This window comes from Anastrepha ludens, chromosome 5 (assembly GCF_028408465.1).
Source record: "Anastrepha ludens isolate Willacy chromosome 5, idAnaLude1.1, whole genome shotgun sequence".
Taxonomy (NCBI): domain Eukaryota; kingdom Metazoa; phylum Arthropoda; class Insecta; order Diptera; family Tephritidae; genus Anastrepha; species Anastrepha ludens.
This window is the reverse complement of record NC_071501.1, coordinates 47,468,662-47,489,180: the sequence shown is the minus strand read 5'-3', so window position 1 is coordinate 47,489,180 and position 20,519 is coordinate 47,468,662. Positions and strand designations below refer to the sequence as shown.

Sequence of the window (20,519 nt, the reverse complement as noted above, 5' to 3'; positions counted from 1 at the left end):
TTCTGAGGCTGGACCCAACCGAAATTACATAAAAGAACTACAAAAGAAAGCTGTATGTGCATTATGAAAGGGGTCGCCCAAAGAAAATCTAGATGGACACCGTTAATCACGACGTGAAAATTTTTTGGAAGAATGTCTTGCATCGCCAGTGTTCAAGGTAGATAGGTTTTACTGTATGCGAAAAGAGATTTTTGGAAGAAATGTGTTGACAAACAAAAATCTGAACTCCCTAACACCTATCAAAATGAATTAAAAGAAATCCGAAAGGAGTAAAATCAACGCTAACCCACGGGATATTTTCAGAGCACGAGTGGTTGCGCAGTTCCGATAAAGAAGTATTTATAAAGTCCTAGATTAGACATCATGCAGCGTGAATTTGTGTATTTAGATTAAATGGTTGCTCATGCAAGCGCTCACATGAACCTGAAACACAAATTTCGTGCATTGTGATGCCAAAAAGAGGATAAAAGAGGAAATACTCTAAAAAAGCTCTATACCAAAAATTTCAACATTGAATAATTTTGAAAATTATTAAATTTGTTTCAAGATTTTTTCATTTTCAATACTGAATAAATAAAAATTATTAATATACATTTTTTTTTTTAATTTTTCAATTTTTCAATACGAAGGTAATACAAAAATTATTAAATTTGTTTCAAAAAATTTCACTTTTTAAACTGAATAAATGTAAAAATTATTACATATTTTTCAAAAATTTTTAGGTTTCAAAGCTGAATAAAGCTAAAAGTAATTAATTAAAAGAGAAAATTTCAGTTTTCTATACAGAATAAAAAAAAAAATAATTAAATTTTTTTCCAAATTTTTCAGTTTTATTAAGTATTGAATAAGTCAAAAAACTATTAAATTTTTTTCCAAAAATTGTTAGGTTTCAATACCGAATAAATCTAAAAATAATTAAATTTTTTTTGCTTTAATTTTTCAATTTTCAATCTGAATAAATCTAAAAATTATTAAATTTTTTCAAAATTTTTCAGTTTCCAATGCTGAATAAATCTAAAACTTATAAAATTTTTTCACAACTTTTTAATTTTGAAATTGAATAAATCTAAAAATTATGAAATGTTTTTTCAAAAATTTTTAGTTTTTAATGCCGAGTAAAACTAAAAATTATGAAATATTTTTTTTTTAATTTTTCAGTTTTCAATGCTGAATAAATCTAAAAATTAATATTTTTTTTTTAATTTTCAGTTTTCAATACCGAATAAACTAAATATAATTAATAAAAAAAAATTCAGTTTTCAATACATAATAAACTTAAAATTATAAAATTTTTCAAAACTTTTCAATTATAAAAATTATGAAACTCTTTTCAAAATTTTTCAATTTTCAATACTGAATAAATAAAAATTATTACATTTTTTTTAGTTTTTCAATTTTCAATACGAAAGTAATACAAAAATTAATAAATTTTTTTCAATTTTCAATTTTTAAACTGAATAAATCTAAAAATGATTACATTTTTTTTCAAAAAATTTTAGGTTTCAACCGAAAATGATTCATTTTTTTCAATATTTTTTACTTTTCAGTACTGAATAAATCTGAAAACTAATAAAATTTTCCAAAAAATTTTAGGTTTCAATACCGAATAAATCTAAAAATTATATTATTAAATTTTGTTTTCAGAATTTTTCAGTTTTCAATACTGAATAAATCCAAAACTTATAAAATTTTTTCAAAACATTTTAATTTTGAAACTGAATAAATCTAAAAATTATTAAATTTTTTCAAAAATTTTCAGTTTTTAATACCGAATAAAACTAAAAATTATCAAATATTTTTTTCAAAATTTTTCAGTTTTCAATGCTGAATAAATCTAAAAATTAATATTTTTTTTTTAATTTTCATTTTTCAATACCGAATAAAACTAAAAGTAATTAATTAAAAGAGCAAATTTCAGTTTTCTAAACAGAATAAACAAAAAATAATTACATTTTTTTCAAAATTTTTCAGTTTTATTAAGTATTGAATAAGTCTAAAAACTATTAAATTTTTTTCCAAAAATTTTTAGGTCTCAATACCGAATAAATCTTAAAATAATTAAATTTTTTTTTCCTTTAATTTTTTAGTTTTCAATACGAAACAAATCTGAAATTATTAAAATTAAAAAAAAAATTCAGTTTCCAATACTGAATAAAACTAAAAAGTGATAAATTTTTTCAAAATTTTTCAGTTTTCAGTACCGAATAAAATATTAAAATATTGTTTTAAAATTTTTTAGTTTTCCAATGCTGAATTAATCTAAAAATTATTAATTTTTTTTTTGTAATTTTTCAGTTTTCAGTGCTGAATAAGTTTAAAAATTAGTAAATTATTTGAAAACTGCACAGTTTTCAATACCAAATAAATCTAAAAATTACTAAATTTTCTCCAAAGTAAATAATTTTTTTTCAAAATTTTTCTGTTTTCAATACGAAATAAATCTTAAATTATTAATACTGAATAAATCAAAAAATTATTTAAGTTTTTTTCAGTTTGCTTTTTATTAGACAAGGTGACGCAAAATCAGTCATTCAATTTTGTTTTTGAATAACTTTTTACCAAATTAAAAAATAAAAATAAAAACAAATATTTTGATTGATTAAAAACTTTATTTTGACCTTTGTTTGTTTGAACACTGCAGCTGTCTAGTTCACAAGCGTCAGATATGATTGACGTACGATGCCATTTGCGAAAATTCTAAATTTTCCAATTGGGTGACTAATTTTGCGCCACCTTGTACATACAATATAATTATGCAAATTTGTATAAACACCTCCACTCACACAAAACCCGACTGGCCATTTTAATGCTGCCACAAGTCATCTTATTATTGCTTTTGTTGCTGTTATTGTTATTATTAAAGCTGTCACATTGTTAGCTAATAAGCGTGAACGCTTTTAACAAACCAAGCATTAGAGCGTTAAAACGTACGTACATACATACATACCTACACATGTATAATCACATGTATTCCCCAAACATACCAATTTTGCATGCTAATTTCAATTTAATTTTCGAATTGATTTTCAAATCACAACACAAACCCATCGTGAGCGACTGGCTTGCACACAAACACATTGTTGACACAAATGAATGCGTCAGCTAAATTCACTAGATCGCTCTATTGGCGACGCGATAAACAAATTAATATAACAAATTTTTATATGCCTCGTCAATTGACAAGTGGATAGTCAATTTGTGGTAACCAACCAACCGTTTTGCATACAAAAAAGTGTGTATGAGTGTGTGTGCGGGTAAGTGTGCGCAGAGTGGTGGTGAGTGTTTTCGTTAGCTTATATTTGCATGCGATTAACGGTTTCACCATATATGTACCTGCTATTAATTTATGTAAACACTTAATACACCACACATACATACAAACATATTTAGGATATTTTAGCACACACGCGTGTGTTACAGCGCACATAAATTCGAGTGACAACTAATGACGCAAAAGGTGTTAAGGCGTAAATGCCTGAAGGCATTGAGAGGCAATTTAAGCGTTTGAGCGCTCAAATTCAATTCACTTTTATTAAATTACAGAAAATTTACTTAAAACTTCAATCACAAATTGCGTGCAACAAGTGTTAGCTGCTAATTGGGGACTTAATAAAATTTGTTCGCAGCTGTAGCAGTATTTTTAATTAGGATTGCCACAGAGTTTGCAGGCACTACAGAGATGGTTTTCCTGATTGTACTTATGCTTATAAATAAATAAAAACGAAATCGATTCTCACAGTTAAAGACACTAAGAGTGCAATGCAGTCTCAAGTAAAAAAATTGAATTACGAATTAATTTTTTTTTTGCAATTATTGTCATTTCTGCTTGAAATCCGATCAGATGCACCCCACAAAGGGAGGTGGCCAAATTCCAAATACAGGATGCAAGCGCCAATTATTTGCATACCTTCTGCTCAAATATGAACGAGACTGATTTAATAAAACACAAACGGTTAATTATTGTTCAATTTTTATTTTATCTCCTTCAAAGTAATCACCATTGGAGGCGATACACATATGCCAACGTTTTTTCCAATCATCATAGCATTTCTGGAAGGCCGATTTCGGTATGGATTTCAGTTCCATCTTCGAATTCTCTTTTATGACTTCAATTGTCTCAAAATGTTTTCCACGGAGCGGCAACTTGAGCTTGGGAAACAGGAAAAAGTCACATGGAGCCATATCAGGCGAATACGGTGCTTGCGGAACGATATTAACATTATTTTTATTCAAATAATCGCGAACAAGACGTGATGTGTGAGCTGGTGCATTATCGTGATGCAAGAACCATGACTTGTTGTCCCACAATTCCTTCCTTTTAAGACGAATGTTCTCGCGCAAACGCTTTAAAACGTCTAAATAATATTCAGCGTTAACCGATCGGCCTTGCGGAAGGAACTCCGAGTGCACCACACCTTCGTAATCGAAAAAAACAGTCAGCAAAACCTTAATTTTTGAGCGACTTTGGCGTGGTTTTTTGGGTTGATGCACGGCCCTCTTTGAACGATTTGTACCACTGGAAAACACGTGCACGCGATAGAGCAGAGTCCCCATAGGTTGTCTGCAACATTTTTAAGGCGTCTGAAGTCGAAATTTTGTTGGAATAACAAAATTTCGAACAAATTATTTGTTCAACTTGAATTTCCATCGTTAAATTCGAAGAACACACTCGGGCTTGACTTGTTTACAGTAGCACAGAAAACAAACTATGTGACATATCACGCTGAAATTTGCCATGTAAGCTTATAACAGTCCTACCATCTAACAAAAAATTTATTTTTGCCATATGTCATCCGCGGACCGTTTTATTGATAAAGTCTCGTTCATATTTGAGCAAAAAAAAAAGAGTTTATCGCTTATTTCGCATCCACATTATCTTAAACTATATGTATGTATATGGATATTTAAGGTAATTTTCCCGATATCGTCAAAAATGAATGAATGATAGTGGATATATGTACATAGTTTCAACGTTATACGGAATTCATTTAGTGTTAATTATGAAAGTGGTCTAAGTAAAAAATTTGAAGAAATTACATATTAACCCGTGCTCTCAATAGTGAAAGACCTGGAACTGATCGTCGTGGGAAGATGCCTGGACCTTCACGAAAAACAGATGAAATTAAGATAAAAGCTGTAAGAGAACATATTTTAAGTTTTTCAGCATATGAGAGCCACTACACCACAGCTCATCACACTCCTGGTCGAAAATACTTGAGTCCTGAACTAGACATTCGTGAAATGTATAGCCTATATGTATAGAAATCTGAGGAAAATAAACAGTCTTTTGTTAAGGAATGGATTATGAATTGATAGAAAAGCGTAGAAGGCAAAGGTCATTTTCAGTAAAACGAATGCCGCAGTCGGATTTTATTTCGACGAAGCCATTAGAAGAATCAATCAATCATCATCAACCAACAGAAAGAGTATGGCCGGAAATGCAAAGGATGCGTTTCTTAAGAAACGAACCCTATAAAATGTTCCACAAAACTTTTTTAGATGATTCTAAATTCCACGTTTTGGATCTTTCACGTAAAAGAGGAATTACAAAACTATTAAATTATTTCCATTATACACCACCCATAAACCAGTAACGGTAGAAAAACATAAAGATATTATTTGGTTCCTACCATACATCCCACCATGAACATTTTAAGAATTTTAAAAACTAGAAAAATGATAAAAATGGATTATGTTTTAAAAAATAATTAATAAATGTTCATAAATTAGTTGATTAAAGTTATTGTTTCAAATAAAACTCATCGTTCCTTATTGCACTAAGTCACTTATAGGACATTCAATTAATTTTGTAAATAGTCTAAGTCAATTAGAGCTTTAAAACCAACATTTTAGTATAAAATTCATACAAAATTTCATGTCTATATAGATAAAAATGAATGTTTGTCTGTATGTCATCGATGAACTCAAAAACTACTCGACCGATTATTATAAAAATTGGTATATATGTATATGTATTTTTTACAGAATTGTCCCTGGACTTTCCAATTTTTCAGCAAATTGGCTACTCAAAGTAAAGGGTGTTTTTTTTAGAGGTTAGGTTTTCGAGTTGGCACTACTTTTTTCGTAGATGGTCTTTTTGACAGCTGTCACTTGATTTATGCTCAGTTTGGGTTGCCATTTCATAATGAATAGACTTACACCTGAACAACGTTTGCAAATCGTGCAAATTTATTACGAAAATAATGGTTCGGTTCGCGCGACGCATCGCGCGCTGCGTCCAATATTCGGTCGCATTAATCGTCCATCAGAGTCACTAATTCGATTAACCATGGATCGGTTCGCACCACGTTTGCTCTAGTGGATAATACGCATCCTCAGATACGTCGTACAGTGCGCACCGAAGACGCTATTGCTGCTGTGGAGCAGAGTATCGAAGAAGACCCGAATGAGTCCATCCGCCATCGCGCGCAGCAATCGGAGATGTGCCCATCCACTTTATGGAAGACGACCATCAAGCGCGTCGCACGTTCGGTGAATGGGCCCAAAACGAGATGGCCACCGATCCCGATTTTCACAAGAAAATTTTGTTCAGCAATGAAGCTCACTTTTGGTTGAATGGGTATGTCAATAAGCAAAATTGTCGCATTTGGAGTGAACATAATCCACAAGCCATTGCTGAGACGCCGTTACATCCTCAAAAAGTCACTGTTTGGTGTGCTCTATGGGCAGAGGGAATCATTGGTCCATATTTCTTTAAAAATGAAGCCGGCCATAATGTTACAGTCAATGGAGAGCGCTATAGAGCCATGATTAATGACTTTTTCGTGCCTGAATTGGACGATGTTGATGTGGACGACCTTTGGTTCCAACAAGACGGCGCTACATGCCATACAGCCAACGCAACAATCGATTTATTGAAGGAAACTTTTGGTGAGCGCATTATCTCGCGCCGTGGACCTGTGGCGTGGCCTCCAAGATCGTGCGATATAACACCGCTGAACTATTTCTTGTGGGGCTATGTGAAGTCGCTTGTATACGCAGATAAGCCCGAGACGATTGACGTCTTGGAAGAGAATATTCGGCGCGTTATTGCTGACATACGGCCCCAATTGCTGCAAAAAGTGGTCGAAAATTGGGCCTATCGGCTGGAATTTATTCGAGCCAGCCGCGGCGGCCACTTACCCGAAATCATTTTTAAAACATAATGGCAAACCCTTATCTTTATAATAAAGCTAAATTCTTGGCCATACCATTAAATTATATACGTTTTATTTCGTCTTGAAAACCTAACCTCTAAAAAAAAACACCCTTTACAATTGCTTCGAACATAATTGCATAAATATTCCTTCGGTGACACTTGAAGCTGTCGAAACAACGTTGTCAAATAAATACAAACACACATCCATGCACACATACATATACATATGTATGCTTGCTAACCTCCACATCTCACACGCGCGCACATTAATTTGCAAGTGACAACTTAAATTGCAACCGACAACTTTCTCTCACCCATTGGAATGCAACACTGTTGCAAAAATTTCCCACCAAGTTTCAGCGACAACTCGATATAACTTTATGCCATTACAGTGAGTGCAACAACGGAAGTTGCCACTTTGTCATAAAAGAAAAAATAAAAATAGTGAAACACCAATATGAAACAAATAAATGATTGCATTTTACGCTGAACTTGTTGACATGATTACACGATTTTTCCACTAGCTGTTGCTGTTCTTGCTGCAATAATCTAGAGACGACAAATGAATGCTTGAACGAACGTGTGTTGTTATTGCTGCAATCGCACATTTGCATTCGCATTTCATTTTTGCGAACGATTTTTGACAGTTGCACTCACAATCTCACCCAGCTTTCTATCCTTTACTTCGCCGCTTTTGTCTTCCTTGCAATACTTGGGTGATTGCTGTAATTGCTGTGGTTTTTGTTGTTGCTGCATGCTTTCGCTGACATCACTTGTCAACGCATGTGTTGTGCTTAATTATAAATAAAATGTAATTAACGCCCGGCACCCCAAATGGGAGCAACACCAACTGATGAAGACAGTCATAGTCGTAGTGGCACTGGCACTGCGGCTACAAATGTTGTAGTTGCGTTGACAAGTTGCAAATGCAAATTATGCGTTGCTGATTTGTGCACGTTGAGTGCGTTGGTTGACAGTGAATATGCGTGGATTTGTCACGACTTAAGTAAAAATACACATTGCCAACATATTTACGCACATTAACATGCGTACATACAAATAAAGCGAGTGCAGTTAACGGGATTGAGGGGAGCAAAAATATTAATGTAATCGACGCAGAATTCTTTGCCTTCATGTGAATCATCTTTTGGCGGCAGGGAGATGCAAATTTTTTACGATGAGTTGAATGATATTTGGTGTTGGCAAGTAGTAAACACCTTACCATACAAATTTAAGGGGTCTTTTTACGGGGAAGAAGATCGAAAGTCTGTACCCCGTCAATGCGATACCATGGATTACCTACCCAGCCACCCGTTAGGAAGTAGTTTGGGCACTTCCATATCCATGCGTTACTGCTCTAATATAATTAGTTTGTCAAAAACCAATCGCCTTGATATCATCCACTGCTTATATGAAAGGATGAACGATAAGTTTAGTTTAGGTTAGGAAAAATGGCTGCCCAAACGAGGGTCCACTTCTACAACGAAACAAATTCGTCCATTCTAATGTCAAACAGAGGAAAAAACAAAAACTGAAAAGTGAGGAGAGAAAGAGGATGATGACCAAATGGTGACTAATTACTTTAACCAGGCGTAGCAAAAAAAGAATGCGCAGATATCTGAATGGTGAAGGTGCTGAGATGATTTCCCCTCGACCTGCAAACAGGTTCTGCTGAAAGGACTTGAGATAATCCCAAGTCTCACCGCAAGGACACCTAACGGACAATACCCGGTAAGGATATTCACAAAATTTGAGAAATGACGCTTTTCTAGGCTCGGAAGCTTCCTCGAGCGTCCCGATCTACACATGGCCAGAAGGATCGCGCGACTTTGCGCGTCTCCGCACTAACTCAGCGCTCACTAAATTGACGCTCATCTGAAGCACATATCTCCAGAAGTTGACTACAAGTTTTCAAGGGATCCCCAATCTTCTCATTTTGAGGGTCACCTGTCTCGCCAGCTCATCAGCCCAGCAGTTTCTCACTATGCCCCTGTGACCGGGGACCCAAATGAGCCGAATATCGAAATAATCCGACGCATTCGAGAGAGAAGTTAGGTATTCCCATACTAGTTTCGAAAGCATAAACAACGAGCCCAAACCCATAATTGCCGCCTCGCTGTCGGAGTAGATATTTACCTGCCTTTCAGTAATTGCAGAGGTAAGTAATTCGTTGCAGAGCTTCTTTAATTACGACTACCTCCGCTTGGAAAACAGTGCGGTGGTACTGTATACTAAATTTGAACTTAATGCAGAGCTCCGCGTAGAAAGCTGTAGAATACTCTCCCACTAACCCTTCCGTCCAACTTCGAGTCATCTGCTCTGTCTCCAAATGTAGTAAACCGCCCATTCCTTCCTTCGAAAAAGTACCGATCGGGTCTAGTTAGGGAATATATTCATCGAATACCATGGGGATGAACTCTAAGTTTCTAAGACTATCTCAGTATCCGTAGCTTAAGTCCAGCTTGTGGTTTGAACGTGCAGAGACCTTAAAACCATTAACATAAGTCATAAGTTTCTGATCCGCTTGGCAAAATTGTCATATGGTTGGAAAGATTGTAGGTCAGACAATGTTTCAGTTTGATTATCTTCATAATCTTTTCCATAAAATATTTTTTTAAAAGGCTCTACTTTTTAGTTTTAAGAATTTTGTTTCATAATCTTAAAACAGGGACTCTAGATTTCAAAGTATTCGAGAGGGCTTGTTAAGGCTGTAGCTCGCAGTACTTCAAGCAGTAGTGAGTCGAAAGGGGATATGGCTCTGACTTACAATTTTTTAGAGTACTACTAATGTGTCTCGGCTGGACAAACAGAGATCGTGACGAGTTTTCGGGGTATATATCTGTATCAATTTCAGCCGTATAGAGTAACCCGCTAGAACAATGGAAGGATATTAAAGGGTCATTTGTAAACCTTTATCAAATAGCACAGAGATTTCTCTGAGTGAATTTCAAAATGAGCCCGATGCGAGTAAGCATAGAGTACTCTCTACGACGCTACAAAGCCGCGGACAAAACAATGACCTGGCAGCAAGTGAAAAATATATCCGGAAATCGCACAAAATGGAAAAATTTTAATTTGGCATTGGGCTAGGCAACGTAGACTAAGGAATGATGATGACGAAAAAATACTGCGAAGCCGTCAAGTCTTTCCCCACATGACCATTTCAACGCAAAATGGCTCAATCTCTGCCACCAGCGCACTGAAATTTTTCAGGTCTGGAGCATTTACATCCTTTTCGTTGCAATATTTCAATATCTTAGTAAAAACCATACAGGTTGTCGCTCCATCATCAACTGTATTTACCACTGTTCTTTACAGAATCTCGAATACTCAAAGAATCATCTTAAAGAGATTTCTTTCTTTTCTTGCAATCTTCTTTGCACAAAGCCATAATATATGCCTGTCACAAGGAAAAGCCTAACTGATTAGGAGTAGACTACCAGTTGAAGAGGTCCGCGATATGGATATAGTGAAATGGCTTAATTTATGGCAAATAGAGAAAGCTTTGGTCTCAGCAGAACGGTGCCAATCTGCAAAATCATCTACTTGTGCAAGAAAGTTTTTGATGGAGATGTCCATAAGCGCAAAACTATTTCTTCTACCAATGCCCTCAACTGATAACTGATTAAAAATATAACATAACACCAAAATTCGATAATATTCCCCCAATTTTCTAACCAACTAACTTCGAAGACCCATCTTAGCGATAAAAAATAATATGGTGTTGCTTTATGGAACTTAAAATAAAAATTAAGGGCAAAAAAGTTAAGCTACTAAAGTGGAAATTGGTGCTAGGTATACCATAGAACTTTTCAACCTTAAGAATTTAAATGAAGAAAACAAAACTTGTCAAACCACAATCGGACTATATTGTAAAAAATCTGCAATATTCGTTTGCAGTTGCGTATAAATTTTGAATTTATAAATAATAAATACCATACATTTTCCCTTTATATACCTAAATTACATTTGTTCTTCTACTTCCCTGTTTTGCCATAATTAATTCCCACTATTGGCTGCCTATGAATCTGAAGGTCAAAATGGTAGTTTGCTCTTCATCCACTGACAAAATGAAACTTAGTGCACAAAAATTGGAATTAACCTATTTGCACATTATCTGTATGTATGTAGGTATAATAAATATTTTGTATGTAAATAAATATTTGGTGAAAGTTTGCCTCTTTTATGACTCAAAAATTATGAACAATTGTTATATAAATAGAATATATTAAAAAAAAAATGTAAAAAGAGAATACCAAAGTCAGCTAAAATTTGTAGCCGGCAATCACTAATTGCGAATTTGTTAGCTCATTTGCTAAACTCAGTTTTGCAGTTCGTACTCTGGTAGGCGTTGTCTTTGTTGCAATTACCAAATAGTTTCACCATCAGCTGTTCGAGGTGCATTGGACAGTAAGGCACCCAAGTGCAAAATATAAATCGAAAAAAATAAAACAAAAAAATGTGTATTTTCGGTCATGGTTTGGGGTATAAAAGAGCAGGTCAATGTTAACTTAAACACAGTCCGTCAAGATCTATCACAGCTCATAATTTAGTTTGGAACAATGGCCATTAAGGTAAGTTTAGCCTAATGTGGTTTTAACTGTATACTCTTATCTGTACCCACTTTCTTGCTTTCTCCTTCTGCCAGATTTTCGCTGCGCTCACATGTTGCCTCGCACTGACCGCGATAACCGCTACGCCATATGGCCATCACGGACATGATGGTGGTCATGGAGGATATGGTGGTGGTCACGGAGGACATGATGGCGGTCATGGAGGACTTGGTGGTGGTCATGGATTTGAAGTTCATAGTGGTGGATCCAGCCACGCTTCTGTACATTTAGTTTCACATGACGATCATCATGGTGATCATGGACATCATGGACATGGCCACGATGATGGACATGATTCACATGCTGAGTATCATTTCAACTATGGAGTTAAGGATAAGAAGACGGGTGATATCAAAGGGCACAGCGAAAAGCGTGATGGTCATAAGGTATCCGGTCATTACGAGTTGATCGATGCGGATGGTCATAAGCGAAGTGTCCATTATACCGCTGATAAGCATAGCGGCTTTCATGCCGTGGTCCACCGTGAACCTACACATCATCACGTTCCCGATCATGGACACACCAGTTACTATGGTGGACACGCTGAGGTCGAATCTCATGAAGGAGGTCATGGAGGAAATGATGGTGGTCATGGGGGACATGATGGTGGTCATGGGGGACATGATGGTGGTTATGGAGGACATGATGGCGGTTATGGAGGACATCATGGTGGTCATGGTGGACATGACGGCGGTCATGGACATGGCGCCGGTCACAGCAGCCACTCTAGTGGTTTCTCAATCAAGCAAGAACATGGTGTTGCTCTCCATCATCATGGTGGTCACGACGGTCATGGAGGTCATTAGATAATTTAGTTATTTACTGTTCAAAACTGCGGCAATTTTTCTTCAATCTAATGTAACAAATATTAGCTTTAAACTTTACTTAAATCTTTTTGAAATATTTTCTTTGTACCAATAAAGCAGAATTAAACAAGAATTAATTTTTGTTCGTTATTTTTACAAATATCCTAGAAATTATAATATCTCTTTTATGATGCGATTATACGAATATTTTGATGACCAATACTCACAGAGTGAGCATTCATAATCTATAATTGAACTAGTGCTCGAAATCAGCTCAACAATTATGTGGGAAGAAGTGCGTGAGGACATAAATCATTGATTAAAGTATGAATAAAAGAAAAAAAAATGTAATCGTATTTATAATAAGTTATACAAATTATAATATAATAAGGTTTGCTCCACTGGTAAGAGCTTGCCTTTGCTCGCCCCAAATGCTCTTGTAATGGCCGTATACTCGAAATCATCATCTTTAACTAATGCCTTCGGCTATTTAGGGATTCGAATAATTAGAACAAACTTCGAAAATATTCTCAACAGTTCAAACTCACTAACTTCGAAGTCTTCTTAGGGATTAATGACTATACCATCTATATTGGAATGCTTCATAGAATTTCAAATATAAATGAGGAGCAAAAAAGGTAAGTCGCAATATTAAGCGACTTTAGTACTAAAAAAATTAAGATGGAAAAATGAAAGCTTGTAAGGATTTAATCAGACTATATCGCAAAAATTTTTCAATATTTTCCAAGTGCTGCGTATAAAATTTAAAATGTGTTTGCATTAGTCCATATATGAATTGCAGATGTTATCAGTTTCACTAATACAAGTCAAAAGTAATTAAACTCAATCAAATCGAAGCATTTCAATACTTCCGAAAAGTTTGGTCCTTTTTGATTATTAAAAATATTTTTTGTAAATATATTCATATAAAATAGAAAAAGCTCTTATTATAGACACTTAAACTCTAATAAGCCACAACACTAAATGTTTATCCCTAATATCAAAATACAACCCTGCAACTAAAGCAAGAAGAAGTTTAACAAAATCAAAGGCACTTAGCATCTTAAAGACATTTGGAGATCAAATTGCGGACAAAAGACAGCCAAAAGTCTTTCAAACTCCCTAATTACTGTAATTCAAGCTGAAATAAATATCGCAACAAAAGCAGGTGAATTATATCTGGAATGAACTCCTCCTACTACTCGGATAAACATTTTCACTGATAGCCAAGCGACTACAAAAGCAATTATGGCTCCTTGCACTAACTCGGACTGCAGTCCAAAATGGATGAACTCAGCGGAAATGGGAAGGTCACTATTTGGTGGATATCAGGACACAAAGGAATACTTGTAGAATGAAATGAGAGAGCCGATGAGCTCACTAAGGTAGGTACGTCAGACATTTACCTATCACTCTCCTTTCTGAAACGAAACTGAATGAGGAACTAGCTTTGGAAACACAGCCGATGTGGTCAACCTCGTACAAAACTGGCAAAATTATGCTAAGAAATTGGAATACGAAAACTACGAACTTTATTTTCTCACTCTCTATGAAAGACTGTAAAATATTGGATGAGACACTGTCCCACCCAATATAACCCAGTCGAAATGGGATTAGTCCAGAGCGATGCATGTAATGCTTGCAACGAAGCGAATGCTAGGGGTAATTTGCTACTTCGCCCTCGCCCTGCTCTTTGTAGGACTCGACAAATGTGTCTAGGTAAGGTAAGAAGGCAATTGAGTAGTAATGTCCTCTCAAAAACAAAACTAACGCTCTACAGGGCTCTCATCTTGCCCGTGCTAACGTATGGCGCAGACACTTGATCGATTATAATATCCGCTGAGGCGTCGCTTGTAGTGTTTTTAGACGTTGGCACGTTGGTAACGGCGAATATCGCAGGCGATGGAACGATGAGCTGTATGAACTTTACGACGACATTGACATAGCGCAGTGAATAAAGATCCAGCGGATACGTTGGCTGGGTCATGTCGTACGAATGGATACAAACGCTTCGGCTCTAAAAGTAATCGATGAGGTACCAGCTGGTGGTAGCAGAGGTAGAAGAGCAAGTGGAGAAGAACTTGGCTTCACTTGGTGTGTCAAACTGGTGCCGGTTAGCACGAGAAAGAAACGACTGGCGCTTTATTTAACTCGGCCAAAATCGTGTAAGCGGTTATCGCGCCAATTAAGAAGAAGAAGATATACATAAAATATATTTTTAAATATATAAGATTAAAAACCCATGGACTTCATGCCCACACGAATAGTCTTACAAAATTTCATATCTTTAAAATAATATAGAAAAACTCCCTGATCAGTATTTAGTGGCTAATTCCCTGATCTTTATTGCTGCATTGAAACATCTTGGTATAGGTTCCCTTAAGTTTTTACATGCATATGTCTGGTGCAATATTGTACCATTCAGTTTTCGGAGCTTCCTTCAGTTCGTTTGTGTTCCGAAAAACTTAATTTTTTTTCGTTTTCTGGACAATTTCTTCCAAGTATGTTCGATTATATTAAGATCAGACGATTGAACACATGTTTCGAGTAGTTTAGGGTAGTTGTAGATGAGCCACATCTTGACAACCATGAAGGTGTGATGCGGGTCATTGTCCTGATAGAAAACAAAATTGTGCAATATACTTAACCGTTCGGCAATTCGCCTAACAGTATCTTCAAGGATGTTCAGATGTTGAAATTTATCCATATTGCTTTCGGCAAAATCAATATTTTCCACTCCTGTACTTGACACACATCCTCCACCATCACAGAATCACCTCCATGCTTCACAATGCCACCGTTTATTTAAATTTTACTGTGTATTAAAATTGTATTTAAAACGCTATTTTCTGAGAATTCATTATTTCATTCTGTTATGAAAACTCAGAAAACCGAAAATTTGTTAAAGTGCCAATATTTGGATTGATTGCCATATTCTCTGTGAACAAATTGCATTACTATTGTCCAGCTACATTACCCAGTACGTGGCGCAAAGGATGGTGAAGGGGTTATTTTGTAGCCAAACTTTTTTCCATTTCCTAGTTGTTATAACAACTCTGAAGATTATTAATTGCTTTTGATTAGATATACTGAAATTACTAATCAATTTTAATACAGTAATAAGCCAATTCTCTTGCGACTCTACATAGTTTCTAATTTAATTTTACAGGTGTTGGTATTTCCCTACGAAAATTTCATTGAATTTCGCTGATAAATTATTGAAATTTTACAGGTATCTGTTCCCTTAAAGCCAATTAGTGGTTATTTTAGATTTTTTTAATTACAGTAGAAATATAAATAATAAACTCTACGCTGCTTAAGTGTTTGGTTGGAATGTTGCCCGCATTTAAGCAAAAAGAAGGGAGTCTGCGCGCGTCTACTAAGAGAATAAAATTTGTGTAGTGACTGCTGGGAATATCAGATATCGCACTCCGTTCTATTCAACCCAAGACCATGCAGCCACCATCGGCTGCTGAGTCTTGAACCGTAACATCGCAGTTCAGTTCTGATGCAAATTTTGCATTTTCTCTCTCGCATAACAATGCAGTACAGCCTGATCAAGGAAATATTTATTTGAAATGTGGTTAATCCCCAAACTAGTGGAAACTTTTATCCTGTGATAACCCAACAAAATATAGTTTTATCAAAAACAATCTTTTGTGTTTGGGTTGCCTTCGAAAAAGTCGCATGCCACCAAAGTAAATGATGTTCTGTTGGTGGACATAAGCGTAAGTACCTCGGGCATTATATCAGGTTGTATTACAGCTGCATTCACTCCAGAAAAATACCTCTCAGGGAAACACCTTTTTTTAAACTGTTTATATGACAAATAATCAAGTCTTTAAATATGGCCACTCTATTTCATCCAAAACGAAAGCATGTTTTATAAAGAAACATCGATTACGTTTCTAAAAGAAAACGTCGCTGTCAAATAAGGTTTTCATAGTCAAAAAGCATTCGTCTCATTTTGAAATGAGATGGTGAGAGTGAGCTTAAAGAAACTTCTACAGGAGTTTCAGTCAGTGATGCCATTAAATTTTCCAAAGCAATTGTTCGATAAGGAACATTTGACTCATTTCTTGTTGCTGCTTACAGCCAGCTACATATAATAATACCAAGTGAACTTACTTGATCTAGATAACAGCTGCCTTGGTAAAGCTAACAAGGTGGTTGACGAAAGGACGATTAAGGCAATTATTATAACCACGCGGTTATGATGGGTTGTATTGCCAGCCTAATGCAATACATACTCGTGAGTCACAGTGACTCTAAAGATTGCATAAGTTAGTTATCAAGTATTACTCGACGCAAAGCTTTGGGGTACGTTGCACAGCTGTCGGATAATGCGAGACGTGTAATGATTTGCTAGAAACAAATAAACAAGTACATCAAATTATGCCTGGTTATTGCCGTCGGATGAAGCTCCGCATACGACTAGATGCTATTTGATATATTATGGGTAATTAATCTGAACAAACTCCCACTGGTATTCGACGTCGTCAAATCGATGCCATCTCGAATGTTTCTTTGAGTTAAGTTTTGCTCGATCGGACGAATCATGCACAATCACGCAATGTCGTCATAAACCAACATGGTAGCAGATGAAGTAGATGTGCAAGAGAAATTTTCACAGGCAATCAGAACTCAGGGTTATATGGCATAGTGGAGATCCTGTGAAGTCACTCAACCATATGTTATGATCCCAAATTCGCTCAAAATTGCAAATCTTGCATTTTTTTTTTGTTTTTTTTTTCGATTACACTTTCGAACCTTGAATTGTATTTGTAAAAAGATATTTCTTGAGAATTCGAATGCGGCACATTGTTTTAAATGAACGCCCAATTTTATTAAATTAAATAAAGTTTTTTTTTGTTTTGGAGTCTTTATAGTTATTTAGCTACACTAATAATTAGGCAAATACATTTCCACGTATGTATGTATGTACATTTGTAAGCTCATTTGCTAAACTCAGTTTTGCGGCTGGTACTTTGGTAGGCGTTGTCTTTGTTGCAATTACCGAATGGTTTCACCATCAGCTGTTCGAGGTGCATTGGGCAGTGAGGCACAAAAGTACAAAATGTATATCGAAAAAAATAAAACAAAAAATGCGTATTTTCGGTCATGGTTTGGAGTATAAAAGAGCAGGTCAGTGTTAACTTAAGCACAGTCCGTCAAAATCTATCACAGCTCATAATTTAGTTTGGAACAATGGCCATTAAGGTAAGTTTAGCCTAATGTGGTTTTAACTGTATACTCTTATCTGTACCCACTTTCTTGCTTTCTCCTTCTGCCAGATTTTCGCTGCGCTCACATGTTGCCTCGCACTGACCGCGATAACCGCTACGCCATATGGCCATCATGGACATGATGGTGGTCATGGAGGATATGGTGGTGGTCACGGAGGACATGATGGCGGTCATGGAGGACTTGGTGGTGGTCATGGATTTGAAGTTCATAGTGGTGGATCCAGCCATGCATCTGTACATTTAGTTTCACATGACGATCATCATGGTGATCATGGTCATCATGGTCATCATGGACATGGCCACGATGATGGACATGATTCACATGCTGAGTATCATTTCAACTATGGTGTTAAGGATAAGAAGACGGGTGATATCAAAGGGCACAGCGAAAAGCGTGATGGTCATAAGGTATCCGGTCATTACGAGTTGATCGATGCGGATGGTCATAAGCGAAGTGTCCATTATACCGCTGATAAGCACAGCGGCTTTCATGCCGTGGTCCACCGTGAACCTACACATCATCACGTTCCCGATCATGGACACACCAGTTACTATGGTGGACACGCTGAGGTCGAATCTCATGAAGGAGGTCATGGAGGAAGTGATGGTGGTTATGGAGGACATCATGGTGGTCATGGTGGACATGACGGCGGTCATGGACATGACACCGGTCACAGCAGCCACTCTAGTGGTTTCTCAATCAAGCAAGAACATGGTGTTGCTCTCCATCATCATGGTGGTCACGACGGTCATGGAGGTCATTAGCTGATTTAGTTAAATATATTTAAGATTGCGGCAATTTAACGTGGAGACCAAAAATGTACTTTATAGTGTTAAAAATATTTCTTTTCCCTTTTACTTAGTTTATTGTAAGTGTTTGTTTGCAAATGTCAATAAAGCCAATAAAATCCATTTTGTTTTTTATTTTCGTTATTAATTTTTGGTTGGGAGTAGTCGTATCATCTGCATAGGAACTTTCCTCGCTGGCATCTATTATGATGGCTCAAAAAAAATTGGCACAGATCGTTACTTAATATTGTTGTTTTTAAAACATTTTCAAAAATACTTATTTTTTGTAGTAGGAGGCAGTAGTATTTTTCAATTACCCAGTAGATCTAGATAAATTCATGTGAAAAGCTTTTTTTAATCGATTTAAATGTGCGGCATTCTAAAATTGCTGCGTCATTGGTCCAGCTCAGCTAGAATTGGGAGGCTTTCACCAAGCAGCTGTATATAAATATCAGTTCCGGCAGGAGACTCTTCAGTATTTCTGATTTCCTCAGATCCGAAGTCGTTGATTGCTCTGCCTTTCATAAATTTAATAAGAAAGTATCTTAGCTATGGCTGGTAGCCAACGAGGACAGGCAAAGTGCCACCTGTCATAAAACAAGCAGAGAGTTTAATCGTTTTTAGGCACCCGCGGCACTGTTGAGGGTTATTATTTTAAAGTAGTGGAATATTTCATTGAAATCCAAGGAAGCATGTCTCTCTAATGAATGCTGGTTTGAACTGAGTAAGAAACAACTTTAAGAAGGAGGTAGGCGCAAATTACATATATAAATACAGTCAGCGTCAAAAGAAAGTGTAGTCCACATATTGATAAGTTTTGACTATTTATTTATTTATTTTTTAATTTACATGTATTATTATTTTTTTTTATATAAAAACATAGTGTATATTACAAAAAAAACCATATAAAGTAAAGTATCGAACTTTGTGAAAATTCAGCAAATTTTCGTCAAAATTTCAAACTTTTTACACAGAATTTTTAGAAAAATTTCGGGTATGCAATTTTATATCTTGTTTTTGTGTAGTAAAGTGCACATTTTGAGGGGTTTAAAATTGCATTGATTTTTGACATTTTTTTACTGACTGATGCAGAAAATGCACAGCACCGCGACCGATAAATTCTCAAAAACCAATGTGATTCTTAACCTACTTGAAACTTGCATTTTTCTACACAAAATTATTTTTTTTCATATCTTTTTAAGAGAATTTGTAGAGTTTATTACATATTTTGTTATTTTTTGCCCTTTGTTATTGATGAGCAAAAACTTGGCGAATCCAGTATTTCATATGTAAAAAGTTAAAAGAAAGAAACAGTTAAAAACGGAATTTAAGAAACAAAACTTAGGCGCCAAGTCATTTCTTTCCTTTCTAGTACTTCCCAGGCAACTCGTTATACGGGATGATCCCATAGGTATAATCATAATTTTATATCTGTAGGGTGGCTAATGGGCGACACTTCCACCTAAAAGTTCTTTTGTGTCTTACAACATTTTTTAGAAGTAGTTAAAACTAGTCCTATTGACTGGCACTACTACCATAAATGTATTATATCAGGTTCTTTTTAACCAATATATTCCCTGCCTCAGATTGGGAATTGGTTGAAATCCATATTCTTTCAGTAAATTTTCCGCCTTTCAGAAATTTTAAAATTTCCGAATATCTGCAACAGGAGAATTCTTGATTGCATTCCCATCCATTTGATGGATGTGATGGATCCATTTGATGAAAGATGTGCAATCTTTGCTTTGCTACGGCAATACAGTTGCACAAGATATGCCCTATGTTTAATCAACCTCCCAACAGAGTCTAAACTCGCTCTCATTTCGAATGTGAGTTTTTGAGAAATAGTAATTTAAATAGTACCTGACCTATAAAAAAAAAAAAACTATTTTCCTGACGTCTATTT

The 20,519-nt window shown here is 35.5% G+C and overlaps 3 protein-coding genes across 3 annotated transcripts in view; 2 read left to right on the top strand and 1 right to left on the bottom strand.

Annotated features, from left to right (window-relative positions):
- Positions 1–7,915, bottom strand: part of LOC128864697 (zinc finger protein Elbow) — a 70,329-nt gene extending 62,414 nt beyond the window's left edge. The window contains exon 1 of the mRNA XM_054104449.1: positions 7,817–7,915. Within this exon, the coding sequence (XP_053960424.1) occupies positions 7,817–7,915 (99 nt within the window). The remainder of the gene's footprint in view (positions 1–7,816) is intronic.
- Positions 7,916–11,721: 3,806 nt separating this feature from the next.
- LOC128864696 (histidine-rich glycoprotein-like) lies at positions 11,722–12,578 on the top strand. The gene is made up of 3 exons (XM_054104448.1): positions 11,722–11,733; positions 11,793–12,339; positions 12,433–12,578. Exons 1-3 carry the CDS (start codon positions 11,722–11,724, stop codon positions 12,576–12,578), a joined length of 705 nt encoding a protein of 234 aa, XP_053960423.1.
- A 5,208-nt stretch (positions 12,579–17,786) lies between these two features.
- LOC128864695 (adult-specific cuticular protein ACP-20-like) lies at positions 17,787–18,589 on the top strand. The gene is made up of 2 exons (XM_054104447.1): positions 17,787–17,798; positions 17,858–18,589. The coding sequence occupies exons 1-2, from the start codon at positions 17,787–17,789 to the stop codon at positions 18,587–18,589; spliced, it is 744 nt and encodes a 247-aa protein (XP_053960422.1).
- The last annotated feature ends 1,930 nt before the right edge of the window (positions 18,590–20,519 follow it).